General features: G+C 35.6%; 1 protein-coding gene across 3 annotated transcripts in view; it reads left to right on the forward strand.

The window, feature by feature from the left end:
* The window catches only part of PIK3C2A (phosphatidylinositol-4-phosphate 3-kinase catalytic subunit type 2 alpha), a 115432-nt gene extending 98294 nt beyond the window's left edge, over positions 1 to 17138 (forward strand). For all 3 annotated transcript variants that reach the window (XM_026008186.2, XM_026008183.2, XM_026008185.2), the window contains exons 24-33: positions 1664 to 1833; positions 2990 to 3146; positions 3983 to 4092; positions 7077 to 7284; positions 8548 to 8672; positions 10606 to 10723; positions 10804 to 10876; positions 11817 to 11926; positions 12014 to 12139; positions 13946 to 17138. In XM_026008186.2, the coding sequence (XP_025863971.1) occupies positions 1664 to 1833; positions 2990 to 3146; positions 3983 to 4092; positions 7077 to 7284; positions 8548 to 8672; positions 10606 to 10723; positions 10804 to 10876; positions 11817 to 11926; positions 12014 to 12139; positions 13946 to 14128 (1380 nt within the window). In that variant the 3' untranslated portion in view covers positions 14129 to 17138. The remainder of the gene's footprint in view (positions 1 to 1663; positions 1834 to 2989; positions 3147 to 3982; positions 4093 to 7076; positions 7285 to 8547; positions 8673 to 10605; positions 10724 to 10803; positions 10877 to 11816; positions 11927 to 12013; positions 12140 to 13945) is intronic.
* The last annotated feature ends 1351 nt before the right edge of the window (positions 17139 to 18489 follow it).

Genomic DNA, 18489 nt, shown 5'->3' on the forward strand with positions numbered 1-18489 from the left:
GCATGAAGCTCAGTGCGGGGCTCCATCCCACCCACCACCCGTGAGATCATGACCTAAGACAAAACCAAGAGTTAGATGCTTAACCAACTGAGCCAGTCAGGTGCCCCATGACCTTGGGGTTGTGAATTTGAGCCCCACGTGAGGGGGAGGAGAGTAGAGCTTACTTAAGGAAAAGAAAATAGGAAGAAAAAGGAAAAGAGAAATCTCTTATGCTATATGTTGGCAAATCGAACTCTAATAAAAAAAAATATACAAAAAAAGAGAGAAATCTCTTAGGATGTAAGGCCTCTAATGATCCGAAAGTGGCCTAAGAAATACTTAAGAACAGTTTTTTTTTTTCAAGAACACTTTTAAAATGGCACTGTAAAGAGATCTCAGTTTTAATATCATTTTCCTGTTCATTTTATGTCAAGTCATTAATGTATCACATTTATAGATACATACAAATGCTATCTGTTGACCTAAAAAGGTAGAAGAATTTTGTCCTTTGTTGATCTTTTAAACTATTTAAGATCACTCCCTTTTCTTCCTTGTGGTGTGGGGGTAAAGCAAGAAGCCAATACTTGTTTAAGGTCATGTTGGCTCTTTTGTGGTTCTGGGAAAGTGGTTTGACACAAAATAATTATTGAATAACATAGATTGAGTGCCTTTTGTGCTTTTGACTCTTAATGTCCTTCACTAAGAAAGAGAATAACATAGAGGAGTCCCATTGCTTGGGGGTGACTCTTGGGTCTGCCACTTAACAATTGTGTGATCCTGGGCAAAGAACTTCTATGTTTCAGTTTCCCTCAAACATAAAATGACAATCATAATAATATCTATGTCATAAAGTGTGTGTGTGTGTGTGTGTGTAGAAAGAGTAATGTAGTGCCTGGTTTGTGTCAAGTGCTGTGTAAACCTATGCTCTAATCATTAGTAATGATTTCTGGGGAGTTATAAAATAACCACATGGACATGCAGAGCCATATGACTGCTCCATTCAGAAATGTAGTATCTTGAAAATAAACAAAATGCACATGCTTTAGATAAAAATATTCATTATATAAGTCTTGCTGTTTCCATCTATATGATACTATGTTAGTAATTTAATCCCCAGGGCAGGCAAGACCAAAGTGAAAGAAGATCTCTAGCTTTGAGAAACTTGCAAATAACACATAGTCAACAAAACACATTAATTATTGTATGTTTAAAGATACAAGCTGACTTTCTTCATACATGCCCTCCCTATAAGTCAAAAAAAATCTTTGTCACCATGGGACCACTTGTACTAAAGAGCAGAGTCTGTGAGGAGCAGATTCCACAGATTAATCTTTGTCACCATGGGACCACTTGTACTAAAGAGCAGAGTCTGTGAGGGGTAGAGTTCCACCAAGATGATTCTTAAAAGATGTTGAAAAGCAGCAGGTACCCTAAGTAGGGAACAGCAGGATCTCTGCCTGTTAGAAGACAAAAGCTAGCGAGATGGGGCAGTAACCACCCTTAGAAAGATGTTTTTGTTTTTTAAATACAAAAGACTGGCTTTTGTTACAATAGCCTAGTTTATAAGCCTTTGAAAACTGGATTACAATAGTGTCTTCAAAGGGTGATGAATTACTTTAATCTTTATAACCTGCCTCCTTTGAAACTAATTTTTTCCTAAAATAATTTTATATCTTTATTATAGGCGTCTGAAAATTTTATTTATTCTTGTGCTGGATGCTGTGTAGCCACGTATGTTCTAGGCATCTGTGATCGACACAATGATAATATAATGCTTCGAAGCACAGGACACATGTTTCACATTGACTTTGGAAAGTTTTTGGGCCATGCACAGATGTTTGGTAGCTTCAAAAGGTACTAATATTGTTACTGTTGTTGCTAGAGAGGAGAGCACTTTTTTTTTTTTTTAAACTGAAGTACCCCGGGGGCACCTGGCTAGCTCAATCAGTAGGGCATGCAACTCTTGATCTCAGGATTGTGAGTTCAAGCCCCATTTTGCCATGGAGCTTACTTTTAAAACACAAAAACAAGTACTTCAAGTAATTCTGAAGCAGATTTCCACACGGAATCACTTTCCAAAAGGTATTAATAAGATTATCTGTATCTATCCATCTATCATGTGTGTGTATATCTGGAAGAGTTTCCACAATAATTTTTACTTGAAAAAGAAATTGACCTCCTTTACCACATAATGGTTAAGTTTTTGACGGTTTTAATGTCAGCTCTTTACAAGCTTAGCATCCCTCCTCTGTCCATTTTTTTCTTCCCAAGAAAGCTGAAACTCTGGTTTGCTTAATTCAGATTATTTCAAGAGGTCATTGATTTTGAGTTCAGTCATTTCAAACATGCTAAAAATGTCTTTATTTTGATAGGATCAGAATGTTATGTGTATATTGATGAACCTTTCTTTGACAGATTTAGGCATAACATTGATTTTAATTAGTGGACACAATTTATTTTAAAAGAAAGCCTTTTTTTTAACAAATTAATGTCCCAGATCTTGTCTCTTTTCCTCTTGTTCATTGCCTTATAGCTCCCATTAAGCATGACTAGGGGTAAAAAAAGACCCTAAGAGATGACTACCATTTGGTAGATAAGAACAGGTAATGTGTGTGGGTAGTAACCTTTGTTGAAATGAATTAAGGTATATTTTATCCAGCTAATGGTACCTATTAGAAATTTTCCCGTTGGTATAATGGCAATGAGTACAAAATTTTTCTCTGCATAACTACTGTTTGATCTCTACTTGAGTGTATAGATGTATAAATACCATCTTGGAAAAAAATTTGTAAATATATTTTATCTAAATAGTGAGATTGATTAAATGATGGCTTTCCTGAAAATGCAAATTTATAAGTTTTAATGCAGATTCAAGCCTGCCCGATACTAAATTTCCCAGTTGGAAATTGCTGTGGCTTAGACAGCTTAGTTCAGTAACCATGTGATAACAGCACTGTTTGAATATCTTCTGTAAATAATACTTTGTGTTGTGTACTTTTTTTTTAAATAGGGATCGGGCTCCTTTTGTGCTGACCTCGGATATGGCATATGTCATTAATGGGGGTGAAAAGCCTACCATTCGTTTCCAGTTGTTTGTGGACCTCTGCTGTCAGGCCTACAACTTAATAAGAAAGCAAACAAACCTCTTTCTTAACCTCCTTTCACTGGTAACTCTGTGCTTTTACAAGCTTTTAATTAATTTACATTAATGCTCTGTGTTTCAATATCTAAAGAAGGATATTTTGGAATAAAATTTACTGTAGTTTCAAATGTCAGAAATATTATTACCAAAATATTCAAAAATAGCTGCTATGTAAAATATGCCAGACACCATTTATCTAAAATACAAAAAATAAGTCACATCTGCCTTGGGGGTGAGAAGTAAAAGTAACTGAAAAGGACCCTGAGAGAGTGATCTGGGATGCTAGAACATATTTTGTTAATATATACACATCCACATAATTTGGATGTGTTCTGGGACGCCTAGATGGCTCAGCAGTTGAGAGTCTGCCTTCAGCTCAGGGCGTGATCCTGGGGTCTAGGGTTCATGTTCTGCCCGCATCGAGTTCCCTGCAGGGAGCCAGCTTCTCCCTCTGCCTGTGTCTCATGAATAAATAAATAAAACCTTTAAAAAATAATTATAATAATTTGATTGCGTTCAGGTTTCTGTACTTTTCTGGATGTGGAATAAGTTAAAAGTAAACCTCCACTATGATTATTGTGACTGAACTTGACATAAAAACAGGACTAGACAAAAGGTCTGGATTTCACAGCTTTTATTCAATAAACTGGCTTTGAGACTTCTAACAATTGACTTCCTTGACCTCAGTTTTTCTCATTTATAACTGAATCACTTAGGTCCCTAGAACACAAATACAAACTCCTCAAAACTGTGATTATTTTGTTTGCTTTAGTTGTAATTACTTGGCCAGCTTTTAAGGGACAGGTAGGGAACAGACTTTTTAAAAAGTTTAACTCCCAAACTCTTTTTCCCTTTCTATAGATGATTCCTTCAGGGTTACCAGAACTTACAAGTATTCAAGACTTGAAGTATGTTAGAGATGCTCTTCAACCCCAAACTACAGATGCAGAAGCTACAATTTTCTTTACTAGGTAAGGTATATTTAAGTATTTTAGAGAAGGCGCTGAGCTTTGGCTTGTTTTCCTTAGTTTAAACTAATGGTATATATCAAAAATCTGATTTTCAGGAAATAATTGACAGTATTAGCAAATAGTAGCTTTATCAAAAGTATATTTTATGTCAGAGTTTATATGTACTGAATACATGTAAAGGATTTGCAACAACACTTTTAAAAATAAATTTATTTCTCTTGAAATAGCTCAAGTTGTTTTCAGTATATAACTTCAATTATAAACATCTTTATGAACTATTTCTGCAAAACACATGTTCTATAGTGCCAAGTATAAGGTGGTGTTTTGTTTTGTTTTTTTCTAAAATAATATCTGTGCTAATAAGTATCTGTACTTTTTCAGGATTTTGCCATAACAATTTTCATTGATACCATAAATATCTAAAACCTTGAACTTGGGATCCCTGGGTGGCGCAGTGGTTTGGCGCTTGCCTTTGGCCCAGGGCGCGGTCCCGGAGACCCGGGATCGAGTCCCACATCGGGCTCCCGGTGCATGGAGCCTGCTTCTCCCTCTGCCTTTGTCTCTGTCTCTCTCTCTCTCTCTCTCTCTCTCTCTCTGTGACTATCATAAATAAATAAAAAAAAAAAAATAAAAAAAAAAATACTTAAAACCTTGAACTCTGGGACACTGCTATAGTAAATTGTTACTATATGAACATAGTACTTAAAACACATATACTAATTATTAGCATTTGAACTTGTCATACTTGCTTTATAAGCAGATCTTCCTGGCAAATATGTTCTAAAAGTTTAGTGACCAGGTTGATCACTATCTAGAGGTACCACCTCATTATCATGCCACAACAAGGAGGGACCCATGAGCTCATGTTCTTTTCTCTCTTTTTTCTCTTGCCTTCTTCCTCTTAGTGGGAAAGAGATAGAAAACCGTACTGGACTCCCCTAGTCTCAAGAGTCTGGGCTGAATTTAATTGAAGGAAGCTGACTTTTGTGTAGCCTTCTAAACTAATCCTGATAATTTAGGTATTGATGGATTTTGTATTGTTTTTCAAAAGAGATTCATGGGCTCCTCTGGGCAAAACTATAAAGCAGGCATGTATTAGTCTGCTTGAGCTGCCATAACAAAATACCATAGATGACATGGCCTAAACAATAGACACTTTTAGTTCTAGAGGCGGGGAAGTCCAAGATCAAGGTGCCAGCTGATTCACTTCCTGGTGAGGACTCTAGCTTACAGACATTTGCCTTCTTGTTTCCTCATATGAAGGAAGGAGATAAAGAGCAAGAAAGCTTAGGCTTTCTTCTTCTCATAAGAACACTGATCCTATTGGATCAGAGTTTTATCCGTATGACCTCATCTAATCTTGATTACTGACTCCATAAAGATCCTATGGGGTTCGGGCTCAACGTATGAATTTTGGAGGATACAAATATTCAGTCCATAGCAAGGCAAGAACCTTTGTGTAAGGTTCACAAAGAGCACAAAGGTTCTTGCCTTTTCTTTTGAATCTCTTTCCTCTTTCTGGATTTCTTTATCCTGTTTCTGAGACTTCTTGTTCCCTGTGCATGCCTAAAATGTTTTATCCAAGCCTGCTTTCCAGATTTATCCTCACCAAACCCCCTATCCTTTCAAAACCTCTTTTTTCAACTGAAGAAAATTATGATTATCTGAAGAAGAAATCTGATACCAGAATCTACTATTTGATAAAAGAGATTTTATTTGGACTACTTTCGATACTTCTTTTTATACCTGTTTAGCGTCACCATCCCTGTTTATTAAAAGGAATTAAATAACGATCATCTTTTTTGACACTTTTGGCATTATACCAATCATCCTCTATCCCTAATAGTTTTTTGGTTAGTGTTGGATCCCACAGAGCTCAAGAAATACACCATCATTTTTTGGAGACAGAGGAATGGGATGAAATGGAGACTTTCTTGTGGTAAAATGTTTTGTTCTGATGGAATATCTTTTTTTTTTTTTTCCTGAAGAATAAAAGAAATCCTTGGCAAAGTGAGAATCTGCTTAATACTTAAAAGGAATCAAAATTGGGGAGGATCCCTGGGTGGCTCAGCGGTTGAGCACCTGTCTTCAGCCCAGGGCATGATCCTGGAGTCCCGGGATCAAGTCCCACATCAGGCTCCCTCCATGGAGCCTGCTTCTCCCTCTGCCTGTGTCTCCACCTCCCCCCCACCCCCCCATCTCTCATAAATAAATAAATAAATAAATAAATAAATAAATAAAATAAAATAAATCAATCTCCCTCTGCCTGTGTCTCCACCTCCCCCCCACCCCCCCATCTCTCATAAATAAATAAATAAATAAATAAATAAATAAATAAATAAATAAAATCAATCTTAAAAAAAATTAGGGCACCTGACTGGCCCAGTTAGTAGAGCATGTGACTCTTGATCTTTGGGTTATGAGTTCAAGCTCCATGTTGAGCTCCAAGCCTAGAGCTTTATGTATGTATGTATATATGGATGGATGGATGGATGGATGGATGGATGGATGAGGCAGACGGAGAAAGAGAGAGAGAGAATCTTAAGCACGCTCCGTGCCCGGCTCGGAGCTCAACATGGGGCTTGATCTCACAACCCTGAGATCATAACCTGAATGGAAATCAAGAGTCTTACACTTAACCAACTGAGCCATCCAGGAGCCCCAAGGGCCTAGAGCTTACTTTAAAAGAAGGTGTATATATTTTGATTGATTGATTGATAGATAGATAGATAGATAGATAGATAGATAGATAGATAGATAAAAAAGAAAAGGGGTGCCTGGCTGGCTCAGTTGATGGAGCATGCAACTCTTGATTTCAGGGTTTAAGTTTGAACCCCACGTTGGGTGTAGAAATTAAAAATAAAATCTTAAAATATTTTAACAAAAAGAATGAAAATATTTTTCATCCTTTATTATATTCAAAGAACTGAACATGTTTTCTCATGAACATTTACTATTAACATATTTTTCTGATTATTTTGTAGGCTTATTGAATCAAGTTTGGGAAGCATTGCCACAAAGTTTAACTTCTTCATTCACAATCTTGCTCAGTTGCGTTTTTCTGGTCTTCCTTCCAATGATGAGCCCATTCTTTCATTTTCACCCAAAACATACTCGTTTAGACAAGATGGTCGAATCAAGGAAGTTTCTGTTTTCACTTACCATAAGAAATACAATCCAGATAAACATTATGTAAGTTTGGTTTTAGTATTTGTAGAGACTAATGAATGCATGCATTACTGTTGTCTTTTCCTGGTTCCCTCACTGACTATGCTAAATTTCCAAACATTTGTTGTTTTCAGACTTCTTTCCTCCATGGATGGTCCAAAAATAAATAAATATTTGAGGAATCCCTAATTGTTTTTTGGTATTTACTTCTTGGTAAATTTGCTCCCAAACCATGGGAGACAAATGATAATCTTCCTTTCAGAGACAAGACTTAAAGGGTAGTGCTATTTTGCTTTTTCTCTTTCCTTCAATTTGTTCTTAAAGGTAAAGCTTGCTTATTGTAACATTCAGCCTATGTAAAAGTGCATAAAGTCTTCAGTTCTCATTCCACTTTCTAGGAATGAAATATTATTAAACACACATACATATATAAAGTTCATCTTTGAACAAAAACAAGATGTTTAGTATTTCACACCACCCCTCATAAGGTAGCATTATGTTTTTCATACTTGTGCTAATATTTTTTGGGGGAAAATACTTTGCAGCACAGTCTTTAAATTTTAGACAAATTGATATTTTAGAAAGCAACTTTATTATTTTAATTTTCACCTATTGTTAGTAAATTTTTGTAAGTTTATTTAGTATTTTATTGAGTATTCCATTCTTTCCCCCAATGATTTATAATAGTATGTAACATTATAATATAGGTATTATAATGCTGGTATATTTTAAATGTACTAAATTTATATATATCTTTGAATTTATTTTTGGTCTTATGAAGATAAATATGACTTTTTTCTACAACAGTAATTTACTCTGTAAAGTACTGTGACTTTATAATAATTTAAATATGCATTAAGACAAGTTTTCCCTCATCCTCCTGCTACCATAAATTTTTCCTTTCTCAACTTACTCTCTTAAGTGAACTTAGTAATATGTTCATCGGAAATGTACTAAATTTGTACATTTATAAATTTATACATTTCAGGATACATTTATTATATTTAAACCTGGAAATAGAAGACTTTCACTTTTTAGTTTTGTATCTATATATAAAGATATAAAGTTTTTATATCTTTACAGTGATTAATATCCTTTTAGATATAGTTAGATGTGCCATAAATACAATTACTTATGTTTGCTGTTTCCTCTCAGTGACATATATATTATGAAGTTAAAAGCACTTGGACTACACATAGAATGGTCAAGCTATAAATTTTCTGTTAGGAAAGGTGATTTTTTTTTTGTTTTTAAATCTAATGTGTTTGGGATGTGGTTTCTTTTCAGATTTATGTAGTCCGAATTTTGAGGGAAGGACAGCTTGAACCATCATTTGTGTTCCGGACTTTTGATGAATTCCAGGAACTTCACAATAAGCTCAGTATTATTTTTCCACTTTGGAAGTTACCAGGGTATGTTCCCATTTTTTCCCAGGAGATAATTTCTTACCAAGTATAGGTCAAAAGTTTTGTGTAAACATTTATTAAGTTACAATGGGCCATGTGTGACTGATTTTCCTTTGTATCACAAGGGCCTGATACCTAGACAAGGAAGAAGGCTTTGTTGGATGAGTAAACAGTGAATAAATTATCAAGATCCTAAACTTAATTAAAATAGGGGATTTTCAGGTAGCCACAGTGGCGCAGCGGTTTAGCGCTGCCTGCAGCCCAGGGTGTCATCCTGGAGACCCGGGATTGAGTCCCACGTCAGGCTCTCTGCATGGAGTTGGCTTCTCCCTCTGCCTGTGTCTCTGCCTCTCTCTCTCTGTCTCTCATGAATAAATAAATAAAATCTTTTAAAAATTAAATAAATAGGGATCCCTGGGTGGTGCAGCGGTTTAGTGCCTGCCTTTGACCCAGGGCGCAGTCCTGGAGACCCGGGATCGAATCCCATGTCGGGCTCCCGGTGCATGGAGCCTGCTTCTCCCTCTGCCTCTCTCTCTCTCTCTCTCTGTGTGACTATCATTAAAAAAAAAAAAGACTTCAGAATAAAAATAAATAATAAATAAATAAATAAATAAATAAATAAATAAATAAATAAAATGAATAAATAAAAAAATAGAATAGGGGATTTTCTAGCTTTCTATTTCAGTTAAGCTTTTTTTTTTTTTTAATCATATCAGGTTAGTCAAATCATTACTTCAACTACCTTTACAATGAGATCAAGAAACTTAGCTGAAGCTTTTAATTTCTTGTCTCTATCATAGTAAGTAACACGAGATAATGGGGATCCCTGGGTGGCTCAGTGGTTTAGCGCCTGCCTTTGGCCCAGGGCGTGATCCTGGAGTCCCGGGATCGAGTCCCGCATCAGGCTGCCGGCATGGAGCCTGCTTCTCCCTCCTCCTGTGTCTCTGCCTGTCTCTCTCTATGTCTATCATAAATAAATAAATAAATCTTAAAAAAAAACCACACATAAATAGTTTGGGATCTCGGTTTTAGAAAAGTCATATTTTAGGGATCCCTGGGTGGCACAGCGGTTTAGCGCCTGCCTTTGGCCCAGGGCGTGATCCTGGAGACCCGGGATCGAATCCCACGTGAGGCTCCCGGTGCATGGAGCCTGCTTCTCCATCTGCCTATGTCTCTGCCTCTCTCTCTCTCTCTATCATAAATAAATAAATAAATAAAATTTTAAAAAAATAAATAAAAAGAAAAGTCATATTTTAAATCACTGCAGAAATAATTATGGCCACTCCTCTAAAAAATAATAAGCTGAGGCATTGAGACTGTTGGTCACAATCTTAGGACTTAGTTTTGTATCTGTTACCCTTTCAAAACCCCCCAGTTTTAATGTAGTTAATGACCAATAGATTTCCTATGTCAAGTTGCTCGTATATTCAGACTAGATCTCAGGAGTAGAGTCAACAAAGTGGGCATCAGAGTTTATTTGCACATCAGTCTCATTTTTCATTGCCAGCAAAATAAGCAGGTTAAGTTTACCTTGCTTGATTTGGGCCCTATGTCATTTGTGGACAGAGTATCGACATGGTATGGGACTAATAACAGTAGAGTAATGATTATTTTGGAAGATACACTACATATAAAATATTTGTGAATGGAGTAATCTTTAGAAAAAATAGTAGAAAATAAGTAATAAGTAGCAAAATAGCAAAACAGTATCTCTTTTGTACCAAGATTTATAAAAGGCTAACAGGTACTTGAACTGTTTTATCTCCAGTACTTTGAGAAGAAATTACAAACATTTACTTTCTGGATTAAAATTCCACTTTGAATTTAAGCACATATTTTTTTAAACATAATGTATTTCTAAATAAATATTGTGCTTAATTCTGTAAATACTTTCCGGTGAAATAATTTAAATCCCATTTGTTTGTGTTTTCTTTTGTAGCTTTCCTAATAGGATGGTTCTCGGCAGAACACACATAAAAGATGTAGCAGCCAAAAGGAAAATTGAGTTAAACAGTTATTTACAGAATTTGATGAGTGCTTCAACGGATGTAGCAGAGGTAACTGTCATAATTGAAAAAAGAACATACTATTTTTTGTGATACATATTTTAATTATTTTTTTTTCTCTTCTATCTTAGTGTGATCTTGTTTGTACTTTTTTCCACCCTTTACTTCGTGATGAAAAAGCTGAAGGACTCGCTAGGTCAGCAGGTATGATCATCTTTTTTTTTTTTTAATTAATAATTCATGGCTTCCCTATGACTTGCAAGTTTATAATTTCTCATTGAATGTGATAGACTGACAGTGGAGTTACTGGCTATATTCCAGTGAGAATGAGAGGAGGGTATTCCTTTTAAGCCCCTTAATTTCTGGATAAATATAATTTTCCTAATAGAATGTGATTTTTAAAGAACCATAAATCAGGGATGCCTGGGTGGCTCAGCGGTTTAGCACCTGCCTTCGGCCAGGGTGTGGATCCTGGAGTCCCGAGATCAAGTCCCATGTGGGGCTCCTTGCATGGAGCATGCTTCTTCCTCTGCCTGTGTCTCTGCCTCTCTCTCTCTCTCTCTCTCTCTCTCTCTCTCTCTCTCTCTCTGTCTCTCATGAATAAATAAATAAAATATTTTTTTAAAAAAACAATAAATCAGTGGCCTACTAGGTTATTTACCTTGTTCTTTCCCCACATATGATCTTGGAATTCAAGCAAAATTTTTTAGAGGGGGTACTTGAATGGCTCAGTTGGTTAATTATCTGCCTTCAGCTCAGGTCATCATCTCAGGGTCCTGGGATTGAGCCCCACATCAGGCTCCCTGCTCACTGGGGAGTCTGCTTCTCCTTCTTCCTCTGCCCCTCCCCCTGCTTGTGTCTCACACTCTCAAATAATATTTTTTTTATTTTTTAAAGATTTTATTTATTTATTTATTTATTTATTCATGAGAGACACACAGAGACAGAGAGACAAAGGGAGAGGCAGGCTCCGTGCAAGGAGCCCAATGTGGGACTCGATCCCGGGACTCCAGGATCACGCCCTGGGCCAAAGGCAGTTGCTAAACCGCTGAGCCACCAGGGATCCCCTTAAATATTTAAAAAAAAAAATTTAATGCCATAGTTTGTACCACTGTAAGCAAGATAAACATATTTATATTTTCAGATGCAGGTCCATTCAGTCCTACTCCAGGCCAAATTGGAGGAGCAGTGAAATTATCTGTCTCTTACCGAAATGGTACTCTTTTTATCATGGTGATGCACATCAAAGATCTTGTGAGTGATTATAAATAATGATGATTGTAGAGAAAACCTATACCTTGGTAGGAAGCATTACTGTTAAGGAAATGCTTTTCTTTATAGGTTACTGAGGATGGAGCTGACCCAAATCCATATGTCAAAACATACCTACTTCCAGATACCCATAAAACATCCAAACGTAAAACCAAAATTTCACGAAAAACTAGGAATCCAACATTCAATGAGATGGTAAGTTAAAATTGTTTCTAGAAATGTCCTAGGTTTGTTCTTTTGAGCTTTTAAGTTTTAAACACTTTAACATTTATAGGTACCAGTTGCAGAACTATTTTTTGTAGTAATAGAGCTGATCAGTAGCAGTATAGTGGTATTTAACAAAATGTTGTGGAATTAAGCCCACCATCTTTGAACCTCCCCCCTAACAATATTTTCAAAAAGTGGATGTCCAGTCTGTGCTGAAATACTTCTAAGCCATCCACTTTGTTTTGGGCAGTTCCACTCTTAGGTTGTTTTTTATACTGGGCTATAATCTTCACTCCCTGTAGTTTGCACCTGTAGGTCTGAGTTGTACTGCTTGGAACCACACGGAACTTGCTCTTTCTCCTATGTGGCAGCCCTTCAGATGACTGAAGTTCTCAAATGCCCTTCCTATTTATCCTTTTAACATCTTCACTACCTTTCCTTTTGTTTGATAAGATGTAGTTTCAAAATCATCCTGCTTCTGATTCTTTTTAACCTTTCAGTAACCCATGTCAGAGTATTCTAAACTGAAAGCAGTAAGCTAAGCATCAACTGAACAGGATAAAGCAAAACTGTTGACTTTGCTGCGCTACTCATGGTCAACTTACAGACTTACTCCTCTGTTAAAACCTGCTAACACACACACACACACACACACACACACACACACAAAACCTGCTAACACCTAGCTACTTTTTTTAAGATAAACATTATTTGAGTATATCAACATTACATCCACACAAAAAATGTCGGGATAGAGATTTGGAAGAAAATAAATGTGGATTTTCATCAGGGTTAGTTTGTTAAAACCGGAGTAGCCTTTCAGCTCTTTAAAAGCATATACAGGGATCCCTGGGTGACGCAGCACTTTAGCACCTGCCTTTGGCCCAGGGCGCGATCCTGGAGACCTGGGATTGAGTCCCACATCGGGCTCCCGGTGCATGGAGCCTGCTTCTCCCTCTGCCTGTGTCTCTGCCTCTCTCTCTCTCTCTCTCTCTCTCTCTCTCTCTCTCTCTGTGTGTGACTATAATAAATAAATAAAAATTAAAAAAAATAAATAAAAATAAAAGCATATACACTGGTGAAGCCCAGTTGGTGTTATTCTCAAAAAGTAGTGTTGGCTTTTTTCCTAGTTACTAGTGTTGTACTTTCAAGAAATAAAACGTAGTTGGTTTTTTAATTTTTATTAGTCAAACAGAAGGACTAGATTAGAGAGATTTTTCTCAGAAGTATGATAAGGCTTTGTTAAAAAAAAAATCTAAGTGTCGAATGTGGTGTTTCAAAGAGCTTTTTAGAATTCCAGATTTGTTGTAAACTGTATCTGTAGTTGGTAAATTTGCATTAGAGTGTGGATAATCATTTCATGGTATATAAAATCTAACAAAAAAAGACAACAACAAAAAAACTCTAATCCTTCATTATTTGTAAAATGATAGTTATCCCCACTTGCTTCCTTCCATTCTCCTACCCAGGTCCAAGATCATCTGAAGGCATGCCGCCTCCTAATTGCTTTTCCCTTCCCCATACTTCCATCTCAGAAAATCCATGTTTTTAGTTTTTAGCCAATAATAATTTTCTAGTTTGTGCATTTCTATGTCAGACACTCAGAGGAATGATAAACCAAGACAAAATGCACATCTAAAGTAGGAAACAAATTCCATCAGATGTGTTTGTAATCAATGTCATTAATTGTAGACTTGACTACTGATCTCCCTTCTCTTTTTACTTGAAATAATCCAAGAAGCCAACCAAACAAAAAATTTATAACTTACTGTTTTCTTTTTGCCTTTGCTGTAGCTTGTGTACAGTGGATATAGCAAGGAAACCTTAAGACAGAGACAGCTTCAACTGAGTGTTCTTAGTGCAGAATCTCTGCGGGAGAATTTTTTCCTGGGTGGAGTGACCCTGCCTTTAAAGGATTTCAACTTGAGCAAAGAGACGGTTAAGTGGTATCAGCTGACAGCAGCAACCTATTTGTAAGCTAGTGAATTTCTGAGCTTTGGAAGCAAGAACGGTTATAAATGTGTATACACACATACATACTTGGGGATTTTGTATAGTATTTTTATACTTGGACAGAAATAATAAAGGTAAATGTACTTACTGCATTTCAATACATCTGTTGGACCAGTCACATAATTAACTTTTTTGAACATGTTGAAGCCATTGATGTTTTAGAGTCATTATATAGAATGCTATAAACCCTAAACTTAATATATAATAAGTCCCGACAAAGACTTTGAGTTGGTAAAGGATTTAATCCTCTCTTGATTAATTCAGAGTAATAGCTTTAGTTTGGTCTGATAGTACTATGTCAGTTCAGCCATCTATTTTGCATTGTTTCTTACACAGACACAGCACATTTGTTTTCCTGTTTTGCACCTTTTACAGCCTTTACCACTGTGTGTGTTCACAAACACCAAAGGAAAGGAAAGGAAAGGTGCGGGATATTACCAGAAAATGCAGCTGCTATTCACAGGGCCGAAAGCAAAGCACAAATAATAGATAGTTATGTTCAGAACTACTATGTAGTTTATAGAAGTAGGGGAAAATAATACTGCTTTTTTTTTATCACCCATGTCTTTAAAACCTTTTTCAGAATAAGTGCCAATCACTGAAGTTGTAAATAGTGGTGCCTTAACTTCATATGCTTCCCTGGCACTTCATTCTGATCTTTTCCTGACTTGATAATGAGTAAGTAGTTTTCACTCATTTTCAATTTCAAGTAACTAAAGAATTATGTACATTTACTAATGTTTTTCCCATAGAAAGATCATTTTTTCTACTTCTCATGTTTTTGTTGCCCCATAACTGAATGAGAGTCATCGATGTAACTGTATGCTAAATGCCATCATTCCATTATAATCCTCCATTTACTTCCAGGAGTGTGACTTGAACTTTGGTAACCCACCTCCATGTATCTGTACTCCACTTTCTCATTAAGCAAGTGAAAATTGTTCACTCATGTACCCATTCCTATTTGGTAGAAGAACTCCATGAATAGGGCAGACTCTTCACAGGAGGCCCAGGACAAGAATTCTAGGGTCCAGACTGAATTTTATTGTAGACTTTCATAGCAAAGTTTGTCTTGTAAGCTGTCTTACTTATATTTGTAAACATTATACATTGACATGAATTAATTTCCTTAATATAATGGAATTTAGAATCATAAGAGACATGATTGAAATTATTCTACAGTAACCATTAAGGATAAGATTCATTTTTATTATTCGTTCAACTGCACACATACATAATTTTGTGTTTAGTTTGAATAAATGTTTATATATTCTCTTGCCTAGAATATAATTTAAGACACTTTTGTAAATGGTAATAGAGATTGTAGTAATCTAGTTGCTATGAGGTAACTGACACAATATGCAATGAAGAATACCAACAGAGAAAGGACAATCTCTAATTCAGTTGACCATAACATAATTTTTATGAACTGTGCAGATATTTAATGTAAATGGTAAAACCTACAGAGCAGAAATAGAATAGTTGAGGATGTATCAGTGGGATAGGTTTAAAACACACACATACACACACACACACACACACACACACACACACACTTGAAATTTTTGGTGCCTAACACTAATGGTCCATTTGTAGGAAACCCCGTTAGTATGATATATGAATGTCTTTTTTTTTTAATGTTAAAATGTGTTGTCTATTTAATAATTTAATTAAAATGCAAATCAAGCACCACTGTTTATTTACTTTTTCCACACCCAGTTAACATTTCCTTAAAGTGTATAAGTACTTTTCAGATATAAATAAGTGCTAGATATTTCCACTTAAGCTTTTGAGATCTAATTCCATTCCATGAGTTGTCATTTAGCCATTGGGGGAAATAAAAAAGAAAAAAGTAAAAAAGGCAAAAAAAACCCTTGTCTTGGTAAAAGGTTATTGTTATTTGGTCACAGTGTGTACTGCCTATTTGCAGTCTGTTAACAGCAGTGTCTTTTAGCACATATAATAGAGCTAGAAAATGTGATGTTACTTTTTCAATTATAAGAAATCTGGATTTCTTACCTAAAAATGTATATTATGACTAATACTGTACAGTTAATCAGTCAGGACAAGTGGTAATGTTTTTCTTAATTTAACTCATTTTGTGCCTTCTTTGGTCATTAAAAAAATACACACATATTTTACATATATTTTAATATAAGTTATTTCTTTGTAAAACGCTAATATTCTGCCCTTACCAAAAAAAAAGAAAAGAAAAAGGGACAGGCGCCTCTTTGCACTACTACTTTAAGTAGACTTTAAATCAGTTTTTTTTTAAACATTTTTTTTTAAAGCTTGCATTAAAGTAAATCTGAAGCAAAAGTTTGAACAAACTGGCCAAGACACTAATTTTTATGTATAATCACAATGTTTTATACCTGTCTTTACTGAGGAAAAATAATTATGCTACATACAAGTCCTGCCCTAGAATTCTTTCCTCTTGCAGTGTTTTGGGATTTGAAAATAATGGTTTATTCCAAGAACCTATTATTTTCTCTACTGAGGAACCCAATGTAGAACTTGCACTGACATTTTATTACTGCCTTTATAAAAATCTATAGGTAGTTAACTGTTAAGGCATGTATGATCTTTGATAAAGTATTCTTTTATCTTTTCAGATTAAAGTTGTATAAAAGTTTCAATATCTTGCCTTAAATTGGTTAACTATTCTTTCTAGGATTCAAGTATTGTGGCATTTAAAAAAATATATCCAATTTTGATACTTAGACTTCAGGTCAAAATGGACTAAAAGCCCCACTACCATAATCCATGGATTTACTTACATACTGTTTAATTAGCAGTGCAAATAGGAATGAATACGGCAAGTAGTCTCATCTATAAGAACCAAATACTTTAATTATATTAAGGTAGTGAGTAAAGATGTATAATATTTTTATTAATACCTTGAATATATTCAGTGGATTGAATGTGACTTCATAACTGTACTACGATTGTATTAAACTATTTCTGGAATAAAGGAATTCTGCTGTCATTTCTTTCTTCATCAACGTATTAACATTTTTATTTCTAAACTTTGATATGAGCTCAGGGAGCCTGCTGGCTCAGTAGAGCATGCAACTCTTGATCTTAGGGTCGTACATTCGAGCCCCTCATTGGGCATAGAGTTTACTTAAATTTTAAAAATTTAAAAAATAAACGTTGATGTGAACTCACTGCATATCTCACCCAGGAGTTATTAGGTTCAAAAATCCTGAATTTCAAAACTGGCCTATCAGTTGCTCCTAACAATGATAAATCTGACTTCTATCCTGTGATTCTTTGAAACCAAGCCATAGTTCTGGATTGCCACTTTGCCCCATCACCATTTCATATGGTTGGAATGACAAAATATGCAATATTTCCAGACTTCTGTATGTATGGTCCCTCGCCCTGGTGGTTTATTTTAATATTAAATAGTATATAGTAAGAGCATGTTCTATATCTATCTACAGAACAGAGAATTGTAGATTCTTCTGATATCTTACCTCCATCCTGGAGTGATACCAGCATGCGGCTATGGTTCTCAGACCCTAAAGAAAAAAACCCTTTATTTCATCCTTTTTTGAAATACTTTATCATGCAAATTTTAGACATATACAAAATTAGACAACAGTGTAATGAACTCCATGAATGAATCCATCACATACCTTCAATAGTTATTACCTTAGGGCTAATCTTATTGTATCCATATTAGCTAGGATGGGCCTAGGTATAAAATAAAAATCATTATTTTTTTTGGATTCTTTATTCTTGAATCTTCAGTTCTGAATAATTTATTATGACTTTCTCTTCAGTTAACTCTCGCTTCAACTGTTTACCTCATCCACTCAGTTTTTAATTTTGGTTGTTGTATTTTTTTTTTTCTAGAACAACTATTTGGTTATTTTTGTTTGCATCATGATCCAGGAAAGAAACAAGACTGCCACCATCAATGGGGGGAGAGATTTTTTTCAACAAATGCTGCTGGGATAATTCATTACATGCAAAAGAATGAAGTGTAGGACTATCAACACTATATACAAAGATTTAAAATACATCAAAGAACTATACATAGCTAAAATTATTAAACTCTTAAAGCATAGGTGTACACCTTTGTAGCCTTGGATTATACGAGTATTTCTTAAGGATGAGACAAAAAGCCCAACTAACAAAAGGAAAATAGATAAATTGGTTCATCAAGATTAAAAACTTTTGTGCCTCGGGATGTCTGGGTGGCTCAGCAGTTGAGCATCTGCCTTCAGTTGAGGGGGTGATCCTGGAATCCTGGGATCGAGGCCCGTGTCGGGCTCCCTGCATGGAGACTGCGTCTCCCTCTGCCTAGGTCTCTG

This window comes from Vulpes vulpes, chromosome 11, assembly GCF_048418805.1.
Source record: "Vulpes vulpes isolate BD-2025 chromosome 11, VulVul3, whole genome shotgun sequence".
NCBI classification, from domain to species: Eukaryota; Metazoa; Chordata; class Mammalia; order Carnivora; family Canidae; genus Vulpes; species Vulpes vulpes.